Source organism: Emydura macquarii, unplaced genomic scaffold (genome assembly GCF_026122565.2).
Source record: "Emydura macquarii macquarii isolate MOO-44397 ecotype Brisbane River unplaced genomic scaffold, CSIRO-AGI_Emac_v2 contig_2988, whole genome shotgun sequence".
In the NCBI taxonomy this organism is placed as follows: domain Eukaryota; kingdom Metazoa; phylum Chordata; order Testudines; family Chelidae; genus Emydura; species Emydura macquarii.
The window spans coordinates 3,100,245-3,127,642 of record NW_027133125.1 but is presented as its reverse complement, the minus strand read 5'-3'; the positions used below and the strand labels follow the sequence as shown (position 1 = coordinate 3,127,642).

At 49.4% G+C, this 27,398-nt stretch overlaps 1 protein-coding gene across 1 annotated transcript in view; it reads left to right on the top strand.

The window, feature by feature from the left end:
- Positions 1-24,822, top strand: part of MARCHF4 (membrane associated ring-CH-type finger 4) — a 143,644-nt gene extending 118,822 nt beyond the window's left edge. The window contains exons 3-4 of the mRNA XM_067570113.1: positions 242-434; positions 24,461-24,822. Of these exons, the coding sequence (XP_067426214.1) occupies positions 242-434; positions 24,461-24,822 (555 nt within the window). The remainder of the gene's footprint in view (positions 1-241; positions 435-24,460) is intronic.
- Positions 24,823-27,398: the final 2,576 nt, after the last annotated feature.

The window sequence follows — 27,398 nt, the reverse complement described above, 5'->3', positions numbered from 1 at the left end:
GTGCCCTGTAAAACAGCTGCTGTACTCCATCCCAGAGGTGGCTGTATGTCAGAGGTTGAAGTGATCCGTGTGTAGAGTTTGTCTATCAAGTTGTAAAGCACATTGGGATGGGAAGCCACCATGTGGGTATCAAATGCTGGTGTTCACCAAGGAACTAATCTCCTGTCTTTTTCCTCTCCTTCCCCCTCTCTCTGTCCCTGAATGTCATTCCCCTTCCTCCCTTCCCTTCCTCCCCTCGCAGTGGCAGGCCATCTCTCTGACAGTCATTGAGAAGGTTCAGATAGCGGCAGCCATCTTGGGTTCCCTCTTCCTCATCGCCAGTATCTCGTGGCTCATCTGGTCTACCTTCAGTCCTTCCGCCAAATGGCAGCGCCAGGACCTGCTCTTCCAGATCTGCTATGGAATGTACGGCTTCATGGACATTGTCTGTATAGGTGGGTGAATGAATTTCGCAGGCCAGGGGATGCAGCCCGCTGACTCCCTCCGCAGGAAGGAGCAGGAGATGGCACACGGAGAATGAGCCTGGCTGCTATACAGATCCGTTTGGATGCAGCCGCCCCCTTGGCCATTGCCGCACCCAATTTACAGACATAACCTGATCCTGAAGATCTCATCAACCTTGAGGTATTTTCCATTCCTGGGATGGCGTGGGATCTGGAATGTCCCATGGGCAAATGCAGTGAGGGTCCAAGGCTATAAAATGAAGCCCCTTACACAGTAACACCAGGGCATTATTTTTCAGCTGTGTAAGGGATCTGAGGGCACTGGGCTGACTGCGAAACATGGGTTATCACTGAGCACAAGGCTGAGAAAACACTTTCCTTTCACGCCCAGAATAGCCCTTGCTTGGGGGTGCCCAAAGTTTGCTAGACTAAAGGCTTCTTTGGCAGCTTGGCAGGCGACTGAGGGCTACACCTGATATCCACAGGGAAAATATAATGCCCACAACCAGAGACAGATCATGAAAATTTGGGGCCCAGCCATTTCTTTGGGGCACGGCGTATGCTGGGTCTTGGGCCTTGCAGCTGGAGACCCAATCTCCTGCATCCTGCCAGCTGTAGGAGAGGGGACCCCGCTTCCAAGGAAGGAGTGGAAGTAATATGTGCGTTTTTGAAGGGTGGGGAGGTGCGTGACGGAGCCTGTGCCCCAGCCGTGGCCGCAATAGAGGGGAAGAAATCCAGATTCCCCAAGAAGGTTCAAATTAAGAGCAGCCCAGAGCTCCCAACACAAATCAGATCACGCTGCACATTGTATGGTGCTAGAGTTCTCACGATGGGAGTCTTACAACCCAGAGCTCCCTGATCCCGCTCACATCCAGAGCATCTGCCTGCACTTCCTCGGCAGAGAGACAGAAATCTCTTGATGCTTGACTTGAGCACCAATGACAAGCCACTCCAGGGGAACAGCAGAGGGATCAGTAAACCCCCAGGCTGGCCTGCCCCAGGCTGCACCTCTGTATCTAGGGTGGACCATGGAGAGCAGCTGCAGGGCGGGTGTCAGGACCCCATGGCACCCCTATTCTAGGCAGCTGCAGCTCCTCAATTACTCAGATCCAGGGAGGGCTTGAAGCACAACCTCTGGATCTGGATTTTGAACAGGGCAGCGAGGTTGGCAAATGCCAGTGGCTCTTGAAGCTTCTGTGCCTCTCCTTCCCCCTCACTCTCCAGCCCCCCTCCCCTAGGCTGGCTGACGGAGCTACTGCCCCCCCCCTCCTCCCCCAGCTGCCAGGAGGAGAAAGTACAGGGGCTGTTGTGCATCCTCTGCAAGAAAAGCATCTGCTTCCTCCGCTTGGCCCCTCATCTCCTGCCTCCGTCTGCCTTAGCTCAGCTCCACCTCCCCCAGTCCCGTTCCACTAGAGACTCTCCTACAGATCCCTTAATACCTTTGCCCAAGGGGCTCTCTTCCTTCCATCCACCTCTGACCTTGAGCACCCCAAAGGGTCGGGTGGTTTGCTTCTGAGACATTGGGTTTGTGTCTCTGTGCCTGCAAATTTCCAATCTGGAACTGGGTTCGGATTTCAAACAGCCGTCCAAGAGGCAGGGAGCTACTCATTCCGGCCAGTCTCTCTCAATAGGGCAAGAGAGTTTGTGTACATGAGGTGGCTGCGTTATATGTATATATATATATATATATATATGTATATGAGGTGGCTGACGTTGGTGCCGCTCTGGAGCAGTGATGTGCAAAACCGAGCAGCTGCTGGGTGTTTGTGTCATGCAGATAACAGGCCAGAGCTGTGCCGGTTTCCCGTGGGCAGGGACGGCTCTGATCCCTGATGTCACTTTGCGACAGTGTAATGCATTAACACACAGCGTATGCAGAGGGAAAGAGACAATCACAAGAGAAAGAGACAAAGGTGGCTTTAAGGGGAAATGAGATGAGGTGAAGGGAGAGGGGTACAGGATGACTGAGCAGCATAATGGAAAATGACCCAGCCGGTGGAAAAGCACAAGGAAGGGTCAGTGAGGGACCAGGCCTGGAAGTGCAGCACACGGGAATGGGAGACCAAGTGGCAGAGAGGCGAAGGAGTGGGTGGCTATCATCTCAAGGGGAGGATGGTCCAAGTTTCATGCACAGTATCGAATGCCAGGAAGGCGGTTTCAAGCTGGTCGCCTGCAGAGATGATATTAGAAGGTCACTGTACCTTTGGCTGCTGTGCCTCGGTTTCCCTTCTCGTGGCCAAGTGAACGCTACACAACTGGTCTGTCGTGAAAATCTCCCTTTCTGGCATCATGCTTGTTAACAGCAATCGGCAAAATTCAGCCTGCTTCCAGGCCCCTCCCAGGTCCTTCCTGGTCTTTGCCTAGGACTTCATGGTCGCTCCCCGCTTCTCCCTAGGAAGACTTCCTGCAGGTCTTGTTCCTGGGCTTACCACAGTCCACTTGGCTCTTGCCAAGCTCCACACTGGAGCCTGGGCCTCTGCTCTTTCCCTGGGCAGTTACCCTGGCCACTAAAATTCCCAAAACCGTGGCCTTAAAAGGGGCTACGCCTGGTAACAGGTGCACCAGGCTGAGCACGCGCTCCCTGAGGCGGAGAAGCTTTGGGATTCATGCCTGTGCCTGCAACAGCCTTAATATTTGCTGCAGCAAGAGATGGTATAACAGAGGCATGATCCGTGCCAACTCCACTCTAAGATACGTCGGCCCAGCTCGGAATGTGCTCCTGTGCCTCAGACACAGACGCTCAGGCTGTCAGATAACAGGCCTGCAGGTCACCCGGCTGTGGGACTGGAGACAAACGCTCTTGAGCACGATCAGTTGCTCTGCTTTGTCGCTGTACAAACACCGTGGAAACTGCCTGGGAGTGAGGCGGAGCAGAGCCAAGAATAAGCTCCCTTGCCCAGATAGATTTTCCCTGGGCGTGGAAGGAACGGGCTGGATGGAGAGCTGCCTGGGATTTCAGCCAGGTGCTTCCCTTGACACTGACAGGAGTTGCGCGGATGAGATCCCCTGTTTGAAAAGTCCAGGATAAGAGTCTGAGAAACCCTGGCACCCGGGAGGGAGTTCCAGGCACTGAGCCCCCTTGTGCCTGGGCTTAGTTAGCATGTATGACCCCCACTGCCAGCAGCACCCTCCCAGGACATGTCCTGGCCTTACAGACTTGCCAACACCAGGGCCAGGCTCATCCCTCCATAGGTATAATGGGATTTCCTCTAGAAATGGGCAGGGCCCACTACCTTCAGTTCTCAGCAACTCTGCTGGAGCACAGAGGCTAAGTTAACTCATCACACACTTTGATCTTCACTTTCCCACTGGGGATCAGGGGCATCATAAAGGAAAAGAGAGTGTCAAAGTGGAACGCGAGAGAATGCCATGACCTGAGCACAGCGGCACTTCATGCTGTCCTTCCGTCCCTGTTTGGGGAGTGGGGGGAGGAGGAGGAAATCTGGTCCCGTGTGCGTATCCGGTTAGCACATCTTCTTGGCTGTTGATGGAAGTGGAAAGCCCTGGCTCATGGATGTCAGTAACATGATTATCGTGGCTGTGATAAGGCTGGAAAGCTGAGGGAACCTGATTAGCTGATCTGTCAATGGGAGATAAGTATTTCCCTGCGGTCGGCGGAGAACAAAATGAGCTGATCATTGACGAACAGGGAGTTTAAATGTGATTGTTTTTAAGAATCTGGGCTCAATTTCTCCTCTCCTCCTGGCCTTTTGTGGCGCGTCGCCCTTTGCATCACCACTGACATCACCAGTAATCAAAGCTGTCAGGTTTAGGCAATAAGCCGGAGAAAGAGCAGCCTTCACCTTCCCAGGCGCCCCCCACAGTCGCTGCTGGCTGCCGCTAATCCCCTAACCTTTTGCCTGCCAGGCTTACAGGAATTCGAGCGTGACAGAAATCCCCGGGCCAGTGTGTTTTCAGTTCACCCAAAAGGAGGTGGGAAGGGGTCCAGCATACCGATAGTTAATCCGTGCAATGAGCTGCTCCTCCTCCCAACTATTGGACACAATCCAGTAAACCACAGAGAAAGTGTGTGTGTGTGTGTGTGTGTGTGTGTGTGTGTGAGAGAGAGAGAGAGAGAAAGAGAGATCAGTTGGCCCATATTAAATATGGAGAGCTGATGTCTGAGACAACAGGGGCCTTCACCCCAATTTCTCTCAATGTCCATAATTAAAAAAAAAAAAAAAAAATCCCACGGCCAGGCCGCCTACTCTACTGTTTGCTTGTGTCTGTCTTTCGTGAGGGATCAATAACCATTATGCCTGTATTCAGCAGCAATTCCAGCCTGCTCGTTTTGCCCTTGCTGAAGTCGCAGGGAAAGGGCAGCTGCTAGCCACGGGGCCGTGCTTTCATTACCTCTGTGTTGAACCAAGTGACAAGTGAGGCCTATGCTGGGACTTGCCAAGTGGCTCTCACTGTAAATGCAGCCATCCAAAATTCTCCTCTCACTTATGCCCCTGCCACCCTGTTGTTTTTAATGAAGCTGCCCCAGACTAACTGGGAGGAGAATTTGGCCCACTGTGTTTAGTTTCTGCCCCAGTCCTGCTCTTGGAGGGAAGGGAGGTTAGAAACACTTCCTGCTCCAGTGCCATTGACCTGTGTTCTTATCTGTCAATAGGACGGTGACCCAGACACGCACTGGGACTGTCCAGTGCTTCGTTAAGAGAAATGACACTATTCAGACGGGCGGCATCTGGTGCACAGACTCATCCTGAGGTTGCTGCACACGCTGGACGGGCCCACTTCCTGTGTCCTGCTTCTTACTGCCTACCCAGACTGCCCATCCTAGCCTGTGTCAAACCCAGGGCCCCAAATCTCCACCAGGGCTTGCTGCTACCTGGGTTTCCTTGTCGCAGGTGCGGCGCCGATGGCCACTCTCGCACCCATTCGGTGTCTTCCCTCTGCTGTCTGCATGTCCTGCAGCCTCCTTAGCTCTGCCTGGTCTCCTCTTCACTAAGCCCCAGGCCCCTGGCTGGTTATTCATGTGGCACAAAAGCCAGCACATAGGCAAAGGCAGAATTTCATGGCCATTTATGCACCCAGCGTCTTCACAATATGGAACTGGGGCTGGTAGGCCAAAGGCTCAAGAGGTTGGTTTAAATTGCACGTGCAATTTCCTCAGCTGCATTGGCAAATGTGGGATTTGTGCACGTAGCTTAGCCAGCCGGTTTGGAAAGTTGGGTCTCTGATATGAGGACTAATCTTTGTGCAAGCCGTGCCCACTCAGTGTGGTGCCCTTTGGGTTGAGCTGGGGAGGCCACACAGAGGTTGCTCAGCCTGCTACAGGCATGGCTAACAGAGTGTGTTAGTTCAAGCAGCGGATGCTCAGGTGCTGAGATCCCCAGTTCAATCCTTGCTTCCCACAACCCACCCTGGAGTGTGACGTTATGTTTGCAATACAATAATGGATTCCTATTTCTTGCACCTCTCTATAATCTGTCATCCACAGATTGGAAATGGAAGTAGCTTAGCCTCACCACACACTGCTTAGGGATCCCTTCACCCACCACTGGAATGCAGCCACATCTGGAGCGGCACGCATCAGCTCTTCACCAGCAATACAACATAAGTTTTTGGCAGCAAGTGAAGAGTGTCTCATCCAGCTGAACATCTGGGGGAATCTCAAGTAGGCAGATGGCCTCTCCTGAGTTGGAGTAAGGCCAGGACAGGATAAGACCACACTCCTACTGATCTAAAAAGCATTACCTGATCTCTCGGTAACACAGATGGACAGGACAGCTAGCAGCTCAGTGATCCTAGCATCAGACCAAACCATTGATCCGTATAACCTTCCAGGGAAGAGCAACACGGACTGAAGCTCCATCTCTTACCTGGATTTTTCCTTGCTGATCTCCCATCCAAGTACTAACCTTGCCCCAACCTCCTCAGTAGGAGAACTGGGTATTTGTGGTCTAAGGGATAAATTCTTGCCCCTCTCAAGAAGCAGGCTATGTCCCTGATTCTACCCCTAGGATATGGCTGATTGCAACCTCCTTGAGGCCATTTTTCCCCAAAAGACACAGGGCTCCAATCACGTTCTTACCCAATAAACTTTACTTTAACAACAAGAGAGAGAGAGAGAGCGCGAGAAAGAGAGCAAGCGGGGGCTGAAAGGTGACTGAAGAAGGAATGCAGTCAGCTCCTTGCAGTGGTTTGTGCTCCTGGCTCATTCAGAGGAGGAGAGGTGGTTCTGGCGAGCGGAGTTGGGGAGGGAGTAGCATGGGAGCATACATACATACATATATCCTATCACAATAGCCGGCGTGCGTCTCCTTGGGGCTCAAGCCGCTGAGCAGAGTGAGTGGCAGCTTGGAACTCGGCCATCAATTAAACGGCCATTCAGGGGGAGTTCATCTCCCTCTCTGTCAAGGCGCAATTAGGGAAAGTCAGTGTTTGTGGATTAAGGTGGCGTTTGGGTTCGGGAGGGAGGGTAATAATCTCCTGTTAAACGACTGAGTGTCACCAGCTAATGAGAGAGCATCCCGCTCTGGGGAAGAGAATCAGCAGATCAGCTCAGAGGGGAGTGGCGTTCGGGGAGGCCGATGAGCAGGTCAGGCGGGCAGGGTTGCCGTTGTCCTTGGCTTCTGTTCAGTTAGCATACACGGGGGGTACTGGGGTTTTTTAAGCAGCCTTGTGTACGATGTGACTAGCCCAGCCGTGGCTGTGTAGGTTAGGACTGAGGGGCACTGGCAGAGCCGTGTGTGGGCCCTGGACTAGCAGAGCAAGGTGTGCCGTAACATAAGCACTCTTCAGCTTCTCTGACTCGCCCTGCCTCGTTGCTGTCAGTCCCTCCATTTTATAAGCACTAAATCCTCAGGTTCCTGGAAGCTTTAACCCCTTTGCTTGGCCTGCAGTCTCTGAGGATGTTTGCCTTCACACCAGCAATTGCTCTGCAGCTCAGTAGCGCTAGAGACAAGCAAAGCACAGCCATTCATCCTGCCAACGATTTTTGTTGGCCCGCTGCAGCAATCCATCACAGATCAGGAAGTGTGCACCCGCTGCTTTTAATCCCAGCTGCCAGTGAGAATAATCAGCGGCATCCAGTACGTCTGACGGCATCTCTGCCCAACCGTAGGTAATAACGTAAGAAATCAATAGCCAATTAAAACTGATCCACAGCGTTTGATCTTTCATGGTGTGATGGGAACAGTAATTAATGGCATTTCCTTCAGACGGTCACAATTCAAGGTTTCCTGTCAAGGCTAATGTGGTTTCATTTTAACAGAGTGTGCTACAATGTACTGCTTCAGGAGGTGCCGGGCTGGAATAGCCTTGGTGTGTGTATTTAGCCAGGTGGCCTGACTCCACTGATCGCCTGATTAAATGGAGGTGGAAAGCCCCCGTGCATTGCATGCCTAGGACCCGCGTGCCTTCAGGAACAAAGCAGGGAAGAGTCGCTGTGGCAACAGACCCCTTGGGGATAATCCCAGGGGAAGTGCCAAACTTGTGCATTGCCCCGTTGAGCATGCCAGTGTTTTTTAGAGGAAGTAGGGGACTGAGGCTGGGATACTCAATGGTAGCTGGGCATCTAACTCTCTTAGGGCCCTTTGCAAATTGCAGCCTATTGCCCAAGAGGCATCTCCCAGCTAACAGGTCCAAAACAGAGCTGTCAGGTAGGGAGAGAGAATAGGGCCCCGCCGGGCTGAGGATGCTCACCCTGGCTTTCAGAGTTTGTGTGTATGGGGAAGGGAGTAAGGAGATGTTGGTGTGTCCCATCTCAAGGGAGATGGGGGTGGGTCTGAGTGTTTGGGGTTTTTCCATCACATCTATCTCATGCTGTGGGAGAATACTGCAGCTCTGGGCTAGAGTAACCCCCCAGGACCTTACAGGGAGGAGTGGCACGACTGGGGAAAGCTCTGGTCTGCTTCAAGGAGGACGGTTTCTTGCGTACGAGTCCCTGAGCTCCTGAGCAATTCAGCACCGCCCTGCCAGTGGGATAGTGCCTGTTTCTGATTTCCTTCTGCAGCCCCCATACAAACGCATTGGGGCCCAACCCCCTCCTTGGATCCAATGCAGGTGTAAACGGGGGAATGGTCCCGTTATTGTGGAGAACTTTCCTGGCTCATACACTACGCCGGTGGAATTGGTCAGCAGAAGGATCTAAGTCCTCGCTCCCACTTCCTTTACCCAGAGGTCTGCCTGACCTTGAGGGATCCCCTCCCACTCTCCTGTGGCGGGGTCCCTGTAACCCCGACAAGGCTGGGTCCAGGATTCCTGGGGGCTCGACCCCCCCATCTTTTCCTGGTCACTTAGGACAGGGGGGAGGGCACACTGGGTGCTTCCCTGACCCACTGGTCATTGCATACAGTTCAAAGCAAATACAATTTGTTAAACAGCTATCAATTAAGAAAAGAAGGAGGAGGAAGGTTAAAGGGACACACCCAACGCTGCCCCGTGAGCCCGGGGACACCCCACACGGAGTCTCTGGGGTGTGAGGGACGTTCACAGTCTGTCTCTCACGTCGCAGGCCTCCTGCCCAGGCCCTGGCTGCACTGTAGGGGGGCCGCGGGTGGGGGACAGGCTCTGGCGGTGGCCACGTGCCTTCCGGCTCTAGCGGGCAGGGCCCTTCTCCCCAGCATCGCCCCCCCTACCAGTCCAGTATGCAACACACCTTGGTTGGGGCGTCTCCGTGCGCCGGACCCTGCACAGCGCCCGCTAGCTCTCCTCAGCTGCTCACCGCACCCAGCTCCAGCCCCAGCTCCACCCTGCTCAGTGCAGCTCCCTGGACTTCTTCTCTGGCCTCCCAGCTGCCGGCTGCTCTGTCCTTAGCTCTGCCCCAGCAGCTTCAGCTCACACAAAGGACGGGACCCCCCCCCGCCCCCGGCCCCCTCATTGGCCTGCCCCGCCCTGTCAGTCAGGCTGACCTGGAGCGTTGGCCTCGCCCCACGGGCCCTGGGGTCTGTCCGTCTCAGGGTCCTGCTTCCTCACCGACCCGTCCCCTGTCCTTTGGTGCTGAGGGATGCCAGCCAAAAAGACCCACTAAGTTTCAGTAAAGGGCTAATAGCCCCCTTACACCCATCCAGTTTAGCAGCTGGCTGGGGCTAGCGCCCCCTTTACAGTCACACGCACTAGGTCGAAGCCCTGTCAGCAGACCAGGCAGCTGGAATAAAGACAAGCAATTGAAATCCTTTCTTGTGCTGTGGCAGAGGCCACGATCCCTGTTTTCTGGTGTGTTCATCCATCAGGGAGGCCTGTACCATCCATTTCACGATCATCCTTTCTGGGGTGGGTGGGAAAACTGGGGGGACACACTGCCAGGTCAGATCTCCTGCTCCTAAGCCGTTTGGGCCGCGTCTCCCTTTAAAAACCACTCATTCACCCTCTGTATGTCGGTCAACAGCTCAGGAAGCTGACTGGCCCAGTCGCTCCTGCTGACTGGCTGCGTGGCAGACAGCCAGGGACATGTGAGACACTCCAGTGCTGAGGATCGCAGCCCCCGCCGTTTCTGAAGGGTGGAACTGTTTCCATCTAATGCTGCATTGATTAGTCAATCGGCGAGTGGAGCGGACAGGCCACTGTGCATTCCCCAGCAGGCATTTCTGCAGCTCTGGAATGCGCATGCTGAATTCGATTGCGAGCTGTTTTGCAGCTCGCCGCGGCCCAGATATGGCGCCAGTCAGCACAGATGGGCCTGGCCTGCAGAGTTTGGATCTGTTGCTGAACGCTCTGTGTTCACTTTGGGGTTGGATCCATCACTACTAATAAACTCAGCTCAAAGGATTCAGAACACCCAGCTATTTTACTCAAAAGGCCTCACTTTTCTTTGCTATTCATTATATTCAATAATTCTTGATCACATTCCTCTCCATACAGTGCCTCTGTGCACAAGGACTTCTTAGGTCTGTTTTATTGCAAATAACACGTGGTGTTCTCTGCTCTGATTGATCCGTTTGTTAGCATTTAATAAGGGCAAAATAATTCACGTTCTCTGAAAACATCCCACTGGCCTGTGAGCTGTACGTTGTGCTTTAGAAGGGGGCGGAGAATGATTCAGTGTTACTGTCTCTCCACTAAATACTGCACTGGAACGAAGTGCCTGGTCGGAATGTGCCCTCCTGCCCTCTTGGGGCAGAATCAGAAATGTTCGTCTGTGTGTCATAGGTCCTATACTGCTAATAGCAAATGGAGATTCCCCTTCAGTTCACGTGGGGAGGGCCTCCTGTACTTTCAACATAAATGATATCATACTGTAAAGAGTAAGGCCATAAACTACTCATCAGGCCATCCACTCCAAGCACCTGCATTATGCCAGGCTGCTTCGCCCAACTGCTTTCTGACCCAGTTGTCCTTGCAGTTATAGATGGTTTCCCTGTGTCCAGTCCAAACCTTTCTGAGTTGAACTTAAAACCAGTTCAGGATTAAGCAGCGTCCTGTTCTGACGCAGCAATTGGCAGAAGCCCAGCCTACCAGCAGGAGGCTCAGACACCCCACAAGCACTGAAAGGTTTAACTGGTTACTATGGGGTCTGGTAAGGAGTAGGAAGTGGATCGGCGCTGATAGGTGAACTCACCAGATCCTACCTCCATGCAGGAGCCCCATCTTCCATGCAAGTCATGCCCTGGTTCTCTTTTCTCTGGGTCCTGATCCCTGCCAGGTGGCCATGGGGTTGGGAATGGAGGAGAGCTGCAGTGTCCACAGGAAGGATAGCATTGATGTGACAGGAAGAATCCACTCCATGCTCAAAGACCAAGTGGTACGGGAGAGCAAATAAGTTGGGAGCAGGGACTCACCTCTAACTGCAGACGAGTTGGGCTGCTTTCGTTGTTATCTGCTAGGAGAGTAGCTGGGGGCAGGAGGGGGGGAGCGAGGAGCCAAGTTAACTCAACTCCCATCCCTCATCATATACAACCCTGAGATGGCTCATGGACTCATGGACTTTCAAGTCAAAAGGAACCAGTATGATCATCTAGTCTGACCTCCTGCCCAACGCAGGCCATAGAACCTCCCCCACCCACTCCTGTAACAGACCCTAACCTGTGACTGAGTTACTGAAGTCCTCAAATCATGATTTAAAGACTTCAAGGTATAGAGAATCCACCAGCAAGTGACCGCTGCCCCATGTTGCAGAGGAGGGTGAAAAAAACCTCCAGGGTCTCTGCCAATCTGCTCTGGGGCAAAATTCCTTCCCGACCCCAAATATGGCCATCAGCTAACCCCTGAGCATGTGGGCAAGACTCACCAGCCAGACACCCAAGAAAGAATTCTCTGCAGTAACTCAGAGTCCACCCCATCCAACGTCCCTTCACAGGCCATGGGGCGTATTTACCGCTAGTAGTCCAAGATCAGTCAATTGCCAAATTAGGTTGTCTCATCACACCATCCACTCCATAAACTTATCAAGCTCAGTCTTGAAGCGAGCTCGGTTTTTTCATCCTTTGGACACTGTTGGCATGCCCCTCACCTGTTGTGAGGATCTGTTAGAGATGGATCCTAGCAATCAGTATGGCCAGTATTCAAACCAGGATCCCAGAGTCTATAGGCAGGAGGCCTGCTGGCTGAAGCAAACAGGAGTTCTTGACTCATGGGAATGGGTCCCAGTTTTGCTAAACTAATCTCAGCTGGAAGTTGCCCGTCAAGACATCAGTCATCTTCCTGCAGAGACCATGTTGATACCACCAACAGCCTGGCTCCTCTCTTTCCAATGACAGACCATTATCCAACACCCAAGTGACTTGTGGTGTTTTCAGGACACAGGAAGAGAAGCCGCCTGATTAAATAAAAAATGCCAGGGCTCCTGTGTCCAACATATTGGACAGCACTGGACCCTTTTGGAATGGGAAATGCAGCCATCCTTAGCCAGTTCATTGAGAACAGGACTGTATGAACAGGTGTAAAACAAGGGAGGTAATCGTCCCACTTTTTTCGGCACTGGTGAGGCCTCACCTGGAGTAGGGTGTCCGGTTCTGGGCACCACGCTTCAGGAAAGACATAGACAAATTGGAGAGAGTCCAGAGGAAAGTGACAACAATGATAAAAGGTTTAGAAAACTGGACCTAGGAGGAAAGGTTGAAAAAATTGGGCATGTTTGCTCTTGAGAAAAGAAGGCTGAGGGGGAACCTGATAACAGTCTTCAAATACGTTATGGGCTGTTATAGTGAGGCCTGAACAGGTGTGACGAAGTGGAGATATTCTTGGGGTTTTCTCTGAGTGCTGTGTGCGCGCGCCTCAGTTTCCCCCATATGTTGTTCATGTATTTTGGTGATGGGACCCTAATGTGTGATCATTGCAGAGGCCACTGGAGGGCAGATGGGCCTTCCCCATCCACACCTACGCAGACAAAAGCCAGGACCCCTCTGCCCTCCTGGGTCAAGCAGCTGCAACAGGTTGTGGCCTGCGGAGACAAGGAGGGGTGGCCACCTTGCCCAGGGAGGAGAAAAAGGACTGGGGAGGGGCAAGGGGACAGGTCTGGGGGGTGGTTAGCTGGAAGAGCCAGTCCCCCATAAGGGGGCTCGGGAGCAGGGCCTGAGAATGAGCTCTGAGGCTCCCTCATCGGGTGCTGCTGTAATTTCTAATTAATCTGCTAACAACGTCTTTCTACGCTGTGATCCTGAGGACTAATAAACCCTTCTGATTTCCGCACTGGATGTGAATCACTTCTGACTGCAAGGTGGGGTACATGGCCCCCTTGGGGGCGTGTAGGAGCTCCCCAGAGTCCCATGTAGGGGTACTCACAGGGGAGCTCAGGCGAGCAGAGGTGCTGAACGCACCGAGGGCAGATTCAGGAGGCGGCTGCACTGGCGTGTGGAGACGCGAGGGGGGCAGACTCCGAAGCACTAGAGTCCTGACTGGCTTTGCCCCGAGTGGCTCCAGAGCATGGTTCCTGGAGGACTCCATCACAACAGGACACCTGTGAACCACTGTGATAAGGCAGCCTACGTATGTCCCTTATGGAAGGAAAGCTCTAAGAGACAGTGTCATTTGCTTTGCATTCCACTGTTGGCTGCTGCGTCTGATAGTTATTATGCACCTCATTGTCTTACACACCATGATTTGAATGGAACAATAGCACATTTGAATACAGCTGGTGAGAGAAATTTTGATGGAACCATATTCCATTGGAATATGCAGGTCGGTCAAAATCGAAATTGCTCAGTGAAATCAGGTCCATTTTCCCGGAACTTCGTTTCAGAAATAAACTGGGGAAAACTGAAATGTTTCAGTTCTTTCACTTTGAAACAACTTTTCATCTTGACACTTGTTTATTTTCTCTGATATTCTACATTTTAAAACCATGTGACATTTTAAAAAATCACAATCGAAATGAAATGTTTTGACAGAATGCCCCAACATGAAATATTTTCCCCACCGACTTTGACTTAGTGGAGAATTTGAAATATTTGGGTATGGTTCCAATTTGGAGCAAAGCTAAATTTTAAAATCTTTAAATCCTGCACAAAACAGAACTTCCATCCTCCAGCCACTCCTACATTTGAACAGACAGGGCAGGAATTGCAAAGGAGAGGGGTGAAATTACTTATGATGGCATTACATTATTAATAGGCATGGATCAGAGCTGTCTGTCTCATGTCCTACAGACCTTGACTGCTGTCCTGTTCAGATGGTAGGAGGCTCAAAAGCTCTCCTCCACTGTGAGCAGCCAGCTCCGTCGACTTCAGTGGACAGCTGCCATCGAAGAATTCTTAGGCCATGTGTACACTACAGCTGCTGTGGCAGAACAGCTCTGGGGCTGCAACTGCACCGCTGTTGTATAGACGCTTCCCACATCAACAGAAGGGATTTCACCATCGATGTAGTTAATGTACCTCTCCAAGAGGCAGTAGCCAGGTCGACAGAAGAATTCTTCCATGAACTAGCTGCATCTACACTGGGGGTTAAGTTGACCTAACTATTTTGCTCAGGGCACATCATTTTTCATAGCACTGAGCGATGTAGCTAGGTCGATCTAATTTTTAGTGAACACCAGGCCTTAGGAATTAGAGGTGGCAAAGACCTATTAGAACACCCAATCCAAACCAGGGCAGTCTGGTCACCGAAGCTGTGTTCAGTCCAGTTTCAAATGACTGTCTGCTCCCTTCTTCTTAAGTCTTAACTGTGTCTCGCCCCTATCTGGTTGATCCTTTTCATCCATAAACGTCAAAGCACTTTACAAATATGGGTCATGGTTGTCATCTACATTTTACAGATGGGTAAACTGAGGCATGGAGCGGGTCTTTATCTGTGATCACCCAGCATATCAGTGGCAGAGTCAGGAACAGAGTCCGGGTCTCCAGATTCGCATCCCTCTCATAGTGGCAGAGGCTGTGGGTAGGACAGCGAGTGCTGCAGGTTAGGAGCCAGGGGGAGACTGAAGAAATTGGTGAGACTGTGAAAATGAAGTCATTCTGCCTGGGTGTTTTCTCATTTTGGTACAAGAAGGATCTAGTTTATTGCTGCTTTTATTGCTACATGCTGCCCTTTAATCTGCGGCTTTATTGTGGCCTGTGGATTAAAAATCTCAAGGGTACAAGAGCCCTAGCGGGTACAACGTTCATTTCTCAGTATCCCCCATACAGCCATCTAGATCTAAAGCCTTGCGTTGGTTTGTGGTTTATCTATTTACTCAGTGAGGGGGGCGTTTTAAACTTCCAGACTGCGGCAGGGAGTAAAACAATATTGAGACTCGTGCTCTGGTCCACGGGGAGGAGAGACCCTGGCTTGTAGCTCTGAGTGAGTTTTCTTTGTTTTACAGCTGAAGAACCGGACTCCGTGTATGTGTGCGTGGGATCCCAGCAGTAACTGTGCACACAGTGTGTCCATTAGAGATCCCGGCGACCGGTGGCATCCTGCAGAGAGCTGACTCTGTTGATGCCTTGCTTGCAAACAAACCCTTCCGGGTTGCTGGGATCTCATGAGCACAGCTGGGTGGGGCCCAGTCAAAACTTGGGTGAGAGACCCCTTTAGCAAGACGCACTTTTGCTCCAGAAGGGGGTGGAAGCGATTCAGCTGGCAATGCTCCATCTCCCACGTCAGCCCTGAACCGCTGCCCCACTGTGGTGCTAAGGAGTGCTGCCCGGCTGCCGTGCCACCTTTCCAGCAAGCTGTCACGCCATGCATCTGACCGCTTGTGGCCATGAAAGCTGCCCTGGCACTTCTCACGCAAGCAGCTGCTAGCCCCAGCATCCTGTATCAATTCCAAGGTGGGCGATTCCAATCTGCCTTCCCAATTCCCCTTGCACTTACAATTGGATTAAAATGCTCTTTGTTTCCCATCCCAAACATCTGTGTAGGTTGCCGCTAACGGCTGCTGCAGCTCAGGGGCAGGTAAAGCATTCCCAGGATGTGTCGTTCATGAATCAGCTTTGCCGTCGTATCGTGCCGTCCAAACTGTTATATTGTCATTGCCTGGAAACTGTCCATTCCCTCAGTGCAGTTTGCGTGCATCGCCCGCCCCCCCTCCCCCGCCCCCACACACACACCTACCCCTACCCACCCACCTGTCAGACCAGCCATTCAAATCAACACACCCTGGGGATTTAATGCAAAGAGCCGTGCGCCTTCCTCCCAGCCTGGCACAGGGCTGGCTTTGTAAGCGTCATTCTCCTTGTGGAGCAACCCTTTGAGATCTCCCCACATTGGATTAATCTCTCAGCTGTCAGTACTTAGCCTCTAGCTGAAACTAAGGGTAGGCAGGAGGGACTGTAATCTTCCCAGCCTGTGGTGCGATGCCCCTCTCAGACAGGACGGGCTCCTCATGGAACTCCACCACATGATACAGAGGAGGCAGGGAGTGAGGCGAGGGGGCTGAGAAACTTCAGCTGCTTGTGTTGTGAACCCAGCCTTCACTGTGCTGTCTGAGCCTTTGTGGAACAGCCATTTTGGGACCCACAGGCTGTGCGAGAAAAGGAAGAGTCCCCATGAGTACCTGGTCTGACCCGGCTTATTACCCAGTGACTGTACCACTTCAGAACCCAAGGAGCGACTGCAATGGAACACCTGAAAGGATGTCCCTGTTTCGGGGTATCATGGAAAGGCTCAGCTATTCATCTCAGTCCCGAGCCCCGCACCCCACCACTCACTGTCTGAGTGACGGGGGAACAGCCTTCTTTGTCTCACTGAAGTGGTGCGAGATGGTGATTAAGGACTATTCACAAAGCAGTCTTAAGAACGCAGCGATTTACACCCCTTGCAAACTTGCCCCATGGAGGTCACCATCTCTCTCAGGCAAACACAATACATCGTACAAGACGTTTGGCACAGAGTGATCCCTGGGGGGGCAGATGAGTGGGCTCTAGGAGTTTCCCGAAAGTAGCGGGTTTAAGGAGTGATTGAAAGGAGGAGAAGGAGTGCCCCTCCCTTCTGGAGAGTTGGAGGCTGTTCCAGGTGCATCAGATGGTGTGGGAAAAGAAGACAAAGGAACAGTCAGGACAGAATCTAAGGAAGAGCACAAGTACTAAGAGGAGATACTGGATGAGATGAGGGCCGAGAGGTAAGTGGGGACTGTGCTGCATGGAGCTTTGGAAATCAGGGTGAAAAAGCTTGAAATTGATTTGGAAGGTGAAGGAATTCAGGAGAGGAGGCTGACATGGTCAGAGATAAGTGTTTTCTGGAACCTCTCTGGAACGAAATCCCAGGAGGAAATGCCCCATCTTCCAGGATGGCTGGGCTGATGTGGCCTTGGCCAGGCGTGCTGTGGATGAAGAATTTCAGTTGCCGAGACCTTTCCCCTGCCATCCTGCAGACAAAGCCACCTCTGGCCTCAGTGAAACAGACCATCATGCTGGCTAGGGATGATGTAAATGGGAAACCAGTGGGAGAAATGTGCTGCTCTAAAGGTAGGAGACTTAAAGGGAACAGCTCAGCTGCCACAGGGAGGGCGGCAGTAGAGGAAACTGAACAGAATAGCTTGGTTGAGCAGGGCTCTAATTTTTCAATAATTATTTAAAAAAAAAAAAAAACAGCAAACATTGCAGTAGCATCCAGAGACCTCATTGTGGCCTGGTGCCCTATTGTGATAGGTGCTGCACAGACGCACAACTAGCGACAGTCCCGATCCCAAAGAACACACAATCTCCCCTAAGACAAGACATAGCAAGCGAGTGGAACACACCATAGAAGGGAGGGGGAAATTGAGGAGGAGGGACCCAGTGATTAGAGCACATGAAGGCAGAAATTGATGGTTACAAATCACTCAAAAGTTGTTGTTTTTTTTCCCGTTGTTGCTTTAAATGGTCTGCTCAGATGAGTGAGGTTTGCTCGCGCGGGCTGGTGTCCGGCACAGCGCTTTGCAAGCTTAGCCCACGCTTGCCAGTATACACAAGCCCTGACCTGCAACATCCACAGTCATTCCTGCGTGCCCCCAGAATTATGCCACTGCTCGTTAGTACTGAGCTGCAAACCGACCTCTGGGCTAGTCTAGTTCTGGGCCCGCATGTGGCTATGCCAGTTCACCTCATCCTGGACTTAGCGCCTTCCTCCCAACTCCCATTCCAGCCTTGGCCCACCAAATCCTGTTGTACTGAGGCCATTTCACTCTTCATCTGCAGCAGCCTCTTCCTCTCTTGGGTACAGGCTGTCAGTCGTCGTGGCTTTGTGCTGTGATGGACAAACATTTGGTGAAGCCCCTCTTTATCCAGACAAGCACTGAAACCACATAAGACTTATTTCCTGGCCTTTATTAGAAACTCTTGTACATGCTTCAGTTTCTGATTCCTCGGTTTCACGTATGCTGCTTCTCTGAACCGAAGTGCGGGACTAGCTGTCTGCAATCACCAGATTGTGGAAATGAAATTTTCCGTCAGCCGTCGCTCCGTTCCTAAAGCTCAGGCTGATCATCCAGAAAAGAGACCTCCCAATCTGACTATTTTGGGATGAAAGCAACATCACTGAAATCACAATCATGGATAAATAGCAAGAGACAAATTCCTTCTTCAAGGATTCCAGAGGGGTAGCCGTGTTAGTCTGTATACAGCAAAAACAACGAGAGTTCTGTAGCACTTTAAGGACTAACAAATTTAATTTCAGCAGGCATAAGCTTTCTTCAAGGAATTAATGATCCAACATCATGCTCCACAGGACTCTGCTCTCATGCCTTTGCTTAGTGACTGCGTAGTCGTACTGATGCAAGTCTGTCCATCCAGCCCCTTCACCCCATTCTTTAATGGCCTCTTTGAGTCTGATCTGGGAGCGGGGATCATTTATTATTATTATTTGTATTACAACATCAACAAAACACACCACACGAAGTTGGTCTCTGCCCCGAGAACTTACTATTTAAATATAAAACAAGAGGAACAGGTTGTTACAACAAACAGGGAAAGGACAAGGTAACAATGAGCTGATTATGGGCATCATGGTAAGCCGTGGTCATAGCGCACCAGCTGCCTAGCCATTGGCAGGTTTATCGGCGTTGCAAGGCACTGGGCTCACTTTGGGGTGCTGTGATACAATAAATGTATATTCTCTTTCTCTATCGGCACAGATCTGCATCCATACACAGGCTCAAATGCCACAGTGGTGATCAGGGCATGAGACTCACTAGAATATGTAATTGTCAAATAATAAAGAAACAAGATGGGAAGTAGGAAAACCTGCATCTAACACAGAGAAAGGGCTTAATAGACATAGCAAGCTTGTTGCAGGGTATAGTCTTGGCCTATGGAATGGCAGGATGCCCTAAGCTAGTGTACTAGATTTAGATCCTTTTGTTCCCTCTCCTCCCAGGTGGGAAGGAGAGTCAAACCGGGTGTCTCTGTATGAATGATGAGATGGAAGCAACAGTTCCTCATCACCCCTTGATTCTGAGGGAATCCTTCCTTGTTGACACCACAGAGTTGGGACTTCATGGGGAGCCCCCATGTCCCAACATTGTTTTTCACCAAACTCCGAGATTTCCATCCTGAAGATGCAGGAGGTGGGGAGACTGGGCAGCCAGGGCACGGGCACAGGCACTGCCCCCTCCCCCCAAGCATCCTCAGTCCATGAAATTTCCCCAGAGGGCATCTTGAAGGTTCCGAATCCCACCTGCCTGCTCTGCCGTATGGAATGGTTCCTAGGAAACACAAGGAGCTTCCAGCAGAATTTGGCTCCTTCTGCAGGTTTCTCCAGATAAACCAGGTCTTGAATTGGGAGGATTCTCCCCAGTTAGTGAGGAGGGTCCTCAGAGTAATGATATATTGGGAGAGGGGGGCATTCTGGAGCTGCCTGCAGAAATTGGAGTTATATTTTAACCCAAATTTGTTTTGATGGAAGCATAACATTTCTTGCAAGTTAGCTGGCTGACTCCTGCTCACTCTTGGCATTTACCATTGCAAATGAATCACCGTTACTTCCACCTCCCTGCCTACCCCTCTGCTCAGATCCCTTTTAATTTTACAGCTTCCTGAGCTTGGTGCTGGGAAATCGATAAGTAATTTAGAGCCCGGCAAATACAGAGGAAAACAAGTTATTTTGCACTTTTTCGAATATTTTAAAGCCAGAATTGTCTGAAAAAACAGGGGCTCACTCAATGCAGCATCTCATCCATCCGCATCACGCAGTTAACAGCATAAGATCACAGACATTTATAATTAGAAGGCTAATGAACATGACTTTTTAAAACTACCCTCTTGACTCAGGCCATTCATTAATATTTGTGGTAAACTAATAAAAGAGGATTTACAATCCCAGCTCCATACTTAATAGTCGGGAGAATGGATCTGGTTCCATGGAGGGTATTTTACAGCTGAAGAAAAAATATCCAGTATGGGTTCTTTGACCCTGGGTTTAAAGTGATCTCAAAGAAACATTGAATCTGTCATTGCTTAGGATAGAATTTCATCCCCTTTTAGGGCTCAGACAGCTCATTTAAATACATAGATAATGTCCCTTGTCAAGGCCTGACCCACTTCGGAGCTGCTTTGAAGGTTTGTGTTCCTTGTCTGGGTGTGAATCTGTCCCAAATATCCTGGAAGTGCGTCTGTCTTCTGACTGATGTTAACCATTCTGAACTGTATTTCAAGGGAGGAAACAAAAATCAGACTTTGGTGTGATGACAGTCAGGTGTTGGGTTGGGATAAGACAAGGTGTCCATGACTAGAGCTCTGCAAATCTCAGAGGTTTGGAAGAAGCAGAGTGGAAAAAATCTGTGACACTTTAAACTTGACCCTCAGTCCAAGCGCCATATTGCCAGATGTTAATATTGTTCAGGGTTTTTTGTTGGTTTTTTAACCTGAGCAGCTCGTCAAAGTTCAGGGCCCTGCAGTTGTTCCAGTTGGGAGGAGAAATTGAATTAAAGAAAAACCAGACTCCATCCTCAGTCTTGTTTATTTAACATGATAGGCCATAAAGTAGTTAACAATGTGAACACTTGTGTTGTCATTAAGTCTCAGAGTCAACATTCCACTGAGGGGAATGAGGCACTTCCAGAGCTATCATTTGTCTATCATGAAGGCAGCACTGCTTCAGGTCATATTCAGAAAGTTTTCTTCACAATCATGAGGGCTAGACACTCACTTTTTATTTAAATTGGAGCTTAAATTCTGCAGAAGCCGATCTGGACACCAGAAAAATGCTGATGCGGTATCCCAGTCAATTGGCACAGCCCAGACCCTGGTAAAGGAGACCTGGCAGAAACTTCCTTTGTTTTCATCCCTTCCCAGCTGCGCTTTGATTATCAAGTTGGAACAAAGCCTCAATATCAAAGCATAATTCGGTTGAAACTGGCCAGTTTTACCCATTTCTCATCAAACCCTTCATCAGCCCACAACTGCATAAAAGTGTTGTGAACTTTTCAAAGAGGCTCCATCTTATTACAAATTCCAAAATGAGTGGAAGTCCATATGGTGTTGAGTGCCCCTGGAAAATTCACCTGACACTAACCTTGTGACAACTTTTGCAATACCATGTCCAAAATTGCTGGCGGGAGGACAATTTAGTCATATTCCTGGTTAATAAGTCAATGGTCTAAACTAGATGTTTCCATTTCATTCACTTAAGGCAACTTGTGCATTCAGCAATGGAAGTGCAGCTACCCTGGCTGCGCACTCAGATCAGATATTTGTGCATGCCTATGGGCTGTTTCGGCAGCTAAATGGCTACTGGCACATGAATATACCCTCTCGACAGTGTGTGCAGTTGTGAGTCCATAAATGCAGTCAGAAGGATATGCACACATTTAACTACAAGCAAATGGGCCTCCGTGTTTTAAAAAAAGTCCTTTCACACTGGACCTGTAGGTTACATTCAATTATCACATCTTTAGGTAAGTTTGTAATTTAACCCCCGCTCTCAGCAATTCCCAGACTTTTTCAGTGATCCTGGATCGTTCCCCCTGCTGATGTCCTACTCTCTCTGAGCTCTTTCATATTTATTTAACCTTTTTATTGTGATATGGCCTCCGCCAGCTCAGAGCCCATTGTGCTAGGCAATCTACAAAGAGATAGTAAATGACAGTCCTAAAGCATTACATTCTGGAAGACAAGCTCTTCTGGCATCCCTTTTCTAGCTGCCCACTGCAGGTTAGGATGAGCTTTTAAAGTACATTTTTGTTCTAATAACCTGTCGGCTGAAGCCTTACATCCCAGGACAGGAAGTGCAATCAGTTGGCTGTATCTCCCGGGCTGCTGAGCATATGCCAGAACAGTCTGAGATTCCAATGGAATTCACTGGGGAGTGGAATAGAATGGGGGTGTGCTGGACTGAGGGCAAAGCAGTTAACGTCTGGTTCATCAGTGATGGTAATAAATCATTGCTCTCTGATGAAATTCGGTTCCACATGCACAGTGCAACTATAAGAAGCACAACAATGGAGAGCACTTCAAATTATTTAAGTGCGTCAAATATTCTGTACTTTGTATTTAAATGCATTTTAAAGGCAGTTAAAGCACAACGTTTTTTAATTGCAAGGGCGTTTTCAAAATAGATTTTTGAAACAATCACTTCTCTCCCAACCGTCCTGGATTCTGGTCGGCCTCCAGCACCCTTTGTCCCATCTTGGGAGCTCCAGGCTCTGTGTTCCAACTGTTGCACCAGCAGGGAGGGTGTAGCCCTCTCTTTTCACTTCTGATTGACTGCTGCAATCGGCACTGAGAAGACTCATTCCCCTGCCCGGCCCATCCCAGTTGCAGTGGGGAAACTTGTTCACAGTGTCTGGGGAAATCTCATAGTACAAGGCCCCTGTTTGGATACTTTTCTGCAGCAATGACTCTGTGATGGACCAGTGTCCAAAGAAAAAAACTGATAAGCAAATTCTTATAAAGGATAAGCTCATTCTTATCATACAGGAGTTGAAAGTACTTGCACTGGTACTTTTACTTATAAATACATCAATATTTCCACAGCTCACTTGTATTTTTAAGTATAAGTGCCAAGCACACCATTACAGAAGTACTTATGTCATTTTTATCAGTACTTATGGCTACAAACCCAATGTGAAATCCAAGTGGCCAGCTCAGGTTCCAGGCTTTGGCACAACTTGACTTTGACTCTCATGCCTCATGAGTCTTTCATTCTCTGCTGTTGCATTTATGCTCACTGAAAGTTCATAGGCTGGAAAACAGCGGTTGCTCCTAAGGGCAGCTCTACCTGCGAGCTTCTCTCATCCTGATCTGTTCTTGATCATGGCCCAGATGGACTGAATCAACAGTACTCAGAAAAAACAAACAATCCAGACACTGGCCATTTGTCCATCTGTTGGAATACTTGCAGGAGCATGGCAGCCGTTGTGCTTTTGTAATGGGTGAACTCCTGTATACTGTAGCAGCCAAAGAAGCCTGATTTGGAGGTTGACATGAATTGCTTTTGTATAAAACCCTGCTTTAAATTAAGTTTTTCAGACCAAGATTGAAATCTGATTTACTGAATAATGTTACACTATGTCAGCTAAGCTAGAATGTTTGAGGTGTCACGATTTCTACCCGCAGGTCAAAAGGATCTGATAGTACAGCACATGGGGATCTATCTGTCTAAGCTAGCTAGCAAAGCATTTGTATCGTGCCATTCTCTATGGTATCAGAGCAGATGGCTAGAGTGCTGAATCCACTACTTAGCACTTAGGTAGCATATTTTATCTTCCAGGTGATTTGTAAAGATTGATTAATTATCACAATCCCCCTGCGAGGTAGTTGAATATTTTTACTATCCCAATTTGACAGACCTGATAACTGACGCACAGAGAGGGGAACTGACCTACCCACTGTCTCAAGAATCAGTAGACAGAGTTAGAAGTCAGGAGTTCCAGTCACAGTTCACTGCTCTAACCACTAGACCACACCTCCATTATATCCATGTATAGTGCTCGTTTGACGGATCTGGAAAATACCAGTGTGTGTAAGTAGACAGTTTCCAGCAACACACACACACACACACACACACACACCCCTTCCCCGACACAATATTAGTGCAAATGCTAATGAATAATTTGCACTCTGCATGGTTTTTCAGCCATCCATATCAAAGCACTCTCCAAAGACAAGTACGTATCATTATCCTCGTTTTGCAGATGATGTCCCAAAGACACAGAAGTTAAATCATTCCTGGGATCACACAGCGAGACAGTGACAGAAGAATAGAGCCAAGGTGTCTTGATTCTCAACCCCAGGGCTCAATGCCCTAGACACTCACTGCCCTGTTGCTGATATGCATGCGGCTAGTTCTGAGTTACACATATATGTGATGTTAGCCCAAGGGATGCCAACAGCACACAGATTCCATCTTCCTCCCCCACCAGCACACATTTTCAGCTTAGTGGGGCATGACCTACAGTACATACGGCAGATCAGACCAAGATCAAACCAAGAGGTGCGCTGGTAAAAGGCTGTTTTTGCGCTGTACAGAATAACCCATCCTGCTGCATGTAAGACCTGTTTGCTGACCGCTCAGATAACACTGTGATTGGTTTTGTTCAGGTGCAAGGTGGTCTAGCTAAGCAGGAGGACTAATGCCCAGCCAATCAGTAATTAAAGACCCGGATTTATCGTAGAATGCACACTGACCACAAGATCTGTGTCCGCGGGCCACTAAGCAGGCAGCTAGAGGGAGTAGTGCTGGGCTGGGTTCACAGCTTCTCTCTAAAGTTTCTCTTGGTTTTTTTGCCTTCCCTCCAGGTCTAATAATACACGAAGGGCCCTCGGTTTACCGGATTTTCAAACGGTGGCAGGCGGTAAATCAGCAGTGGAAAGTGCTAAACTATGACAAAACAAAAGACATAGAGGACCAAAAAACAGGGACCAGGACAAACCCCCGAACCTCCTCCCAGCCCAGCCATTCGTCCTCCACCGGTGGGACAGCCAACAACCCTGCTTCAGCCAACACCGGGGTCCGGGGCACCAGCCACGCCACCGGGACGCTGTCCGACCACCACTGTGCTTACACCATCTTGCATATACTCAGCCACCTGAGGCCTCACGAACAGAGAAGCCCATCTAGCACTAACAGAGAGCTCGTCATGAGGGTCACAACTGTTTGAGCAAAGGAATTCAGGAGGCCTTAACACGAAGCAGAGGAGACAAAGAACTCAAGAGCAGAGAAGCATGGTGTGCCTTGTATTTTTTGATAGCTGCACAAAGTCTATAAGCAGCACTTGGCCAACTGAGGAAGAAGAAGGTGGAGGCAGAGCTGCACACACATGCCAAGAGGTTAACGTTTTCCAGCCAATCAATATTATTTAAAAAAAAAAAAAAAAAAACCAACCAAACAAGTGCAATACAAACTATAACAACTGACTAGGCAGAGGTTTGCGGAAGCAGAGGAACACCCAGTATTAGCATGTCTTACAAATTCTGTTAGCTGGGATGGGTAATGTTCTGCAAATACACTCGCATACACCCTACGCGCACCCAGACACGCAATGTGGGATTATAACAAACAGAAGGGGAAGGAAAGGAGCAACGTATTTGCAGTCGTTTTCAGATTGTGTTAACCAGGGATCTCAGTCATCGTTTTCTTTCTTAAATTATTCTGGAGTCCTGTATTACTCACGATAGGATATTTCCACTGACATGGCTGGAGATTTTTCAGTTTTGATATGAAAATTTTTTTTTTGTCCCAGTGTAACCAAAACAAAAATCCTGATGTCAGATGTTCCCACAAGGGATTGGTAATGGGTTTGGTGACCTTTATTTGACTGACTGACATTTTTGGCAAAGTTTGTACAAATGCACCGTGGGTGTTTGAAGCACAAGTCCTGGTACGATGACCCCAAATCCCACATCCAAACCTTTTCCACTCACAAAAACCATCCTCCAGGCAGACTTTAAGAAAGGGGACTGCTCTGGGTTAATTTCCTCCCATACTCCATCACCCCACATTGATCACACTGGGCCAATTTCATCCCCACAGTTTTCTCCTGCATCTGTGATTCAGACACTCATAAGAGAGGGGTTTTTTTTGTATGTATATCCCTGCTGCTCAATTTTCAAGAGTCTCACTCAATCTTGCAGGTTAAGCCCTCGATTTCCAGTATGATGAATGATTGTTAGCTCATCATTTAGTCTCTTCCACTCAAAGACTTAGTCTGAAGTGAAGTGAAGTCCCCAAGTGAATATATTATGCTTCTCATAAATCTTCTTCTCTAGGATCTATCCATGAAAGTACCAATTGCTCTTCAGGAACATCCTCTTTCAATGCACAATGGCTGAATCATTTGTGGGTATTAAAGGGACACTGTCAAGTACTTTTTAAATAGTTTATAGGGGATTTTTTTACTCTCCATTGTTTGTAATATTCTCTTGAAAATAAAAATTCTTTCCCTACTAATTTTTGTCCTTTTCCATTTGGCACACACTGATCTTTCCTTGCCCTGCCCTTCCACCTCGTGCTCCCATGCACCCAGCCCCATTCCTCTGGACTTTCTGCTGCAGCAAGAAGTCACACCTGGCTCCACCCTGTTTTCTTTTTTGTGCCCCGGCATTGTTGATGATGAGTCAAGCCCTGGACTGGAGAACAGAGCTGTTTTGTTAGTGTAGCTCTTGCTGCTGCAGAAAGAGCATAAGAGCAGAAACCATACCAATGTGGGGTGTTAACTGGTTTTGAGCAACGGCACAGCAAATCAAAAATAACTAATGCCTGGAGTTAGCCATCAAAACCCATATTTAAGCAGATGAATCAAAGCAGCCTGACTTTCAGATGTGCTGAGTTCTCCTGTCTTAGGGCTTTCTATTACTATCCAATTGATTCATGTGATTTCACTTTGATTCATGTGCCTACATATGGATTTAGCTGATGGGCTTTCGGGGCCCAGGTTTGAAAATGCCAGACATAAAATAATTTGGAACTCAGAAGAGCTAAGTATTTTAAGATAGGTCACATTTTGGGCCTCAATTACTTGACAGTGTCCCTTTGAATATCAGAATGCAACAGAACAGGTGTCTTTATGGCAGATGATGTGTCGGTTCTGAAACCCCAGCCGAGTTGAACTCTGGCTTGAGATAACTGAACTGACTTAATCCCAAGACAGCTGGTGAACTGAGGATCCACGCAAACAAACAAGATTTCTGGGGGGTCCGGGGTCCACTTAGCTGACCTATCTCACTGTCTACCAAAGAGTGCTTTTGGTTGGAGTTGGGGGCTGTTCTGATGAACTCTGAAAGGTCCTAACGGGACCATGTCTCATACGGGGCTGTTCCCACAGTAAAATATAGCAAAGTCTGGTTAAAGCAAGGGAACACAGCAGCCTCCTCTTCCCCAGGGGCTTTCCCAAAGCTCAGTGTTCTTGTCACAAGAGATGGCCACCTGTGATGCTCAGGGGGCTGTCAGACATAATATTGAGGAGAGTCATCTGATCCCCCTTCAGTTCTCATTATTTAATAAGGAAGACCAAATTCCTTTCAGTGGGGTTAGCGGGCTGGGAGTTGATAAAGGTCAGAAGCACATCTCACCATGAAAGAGAGACATGGCCTGGTGGCCTGAGCACCGGATGGAGTAATCTCACTCCAGCTCTGCCACCAACTCTCTCTGTAGCCTTGGGCAAGTCCCTTAATCTTGCTGGCTCAGTTCCCCATCTCCAAAATGGGGATTAGAATACTTACCTACCTCACAGGGGTG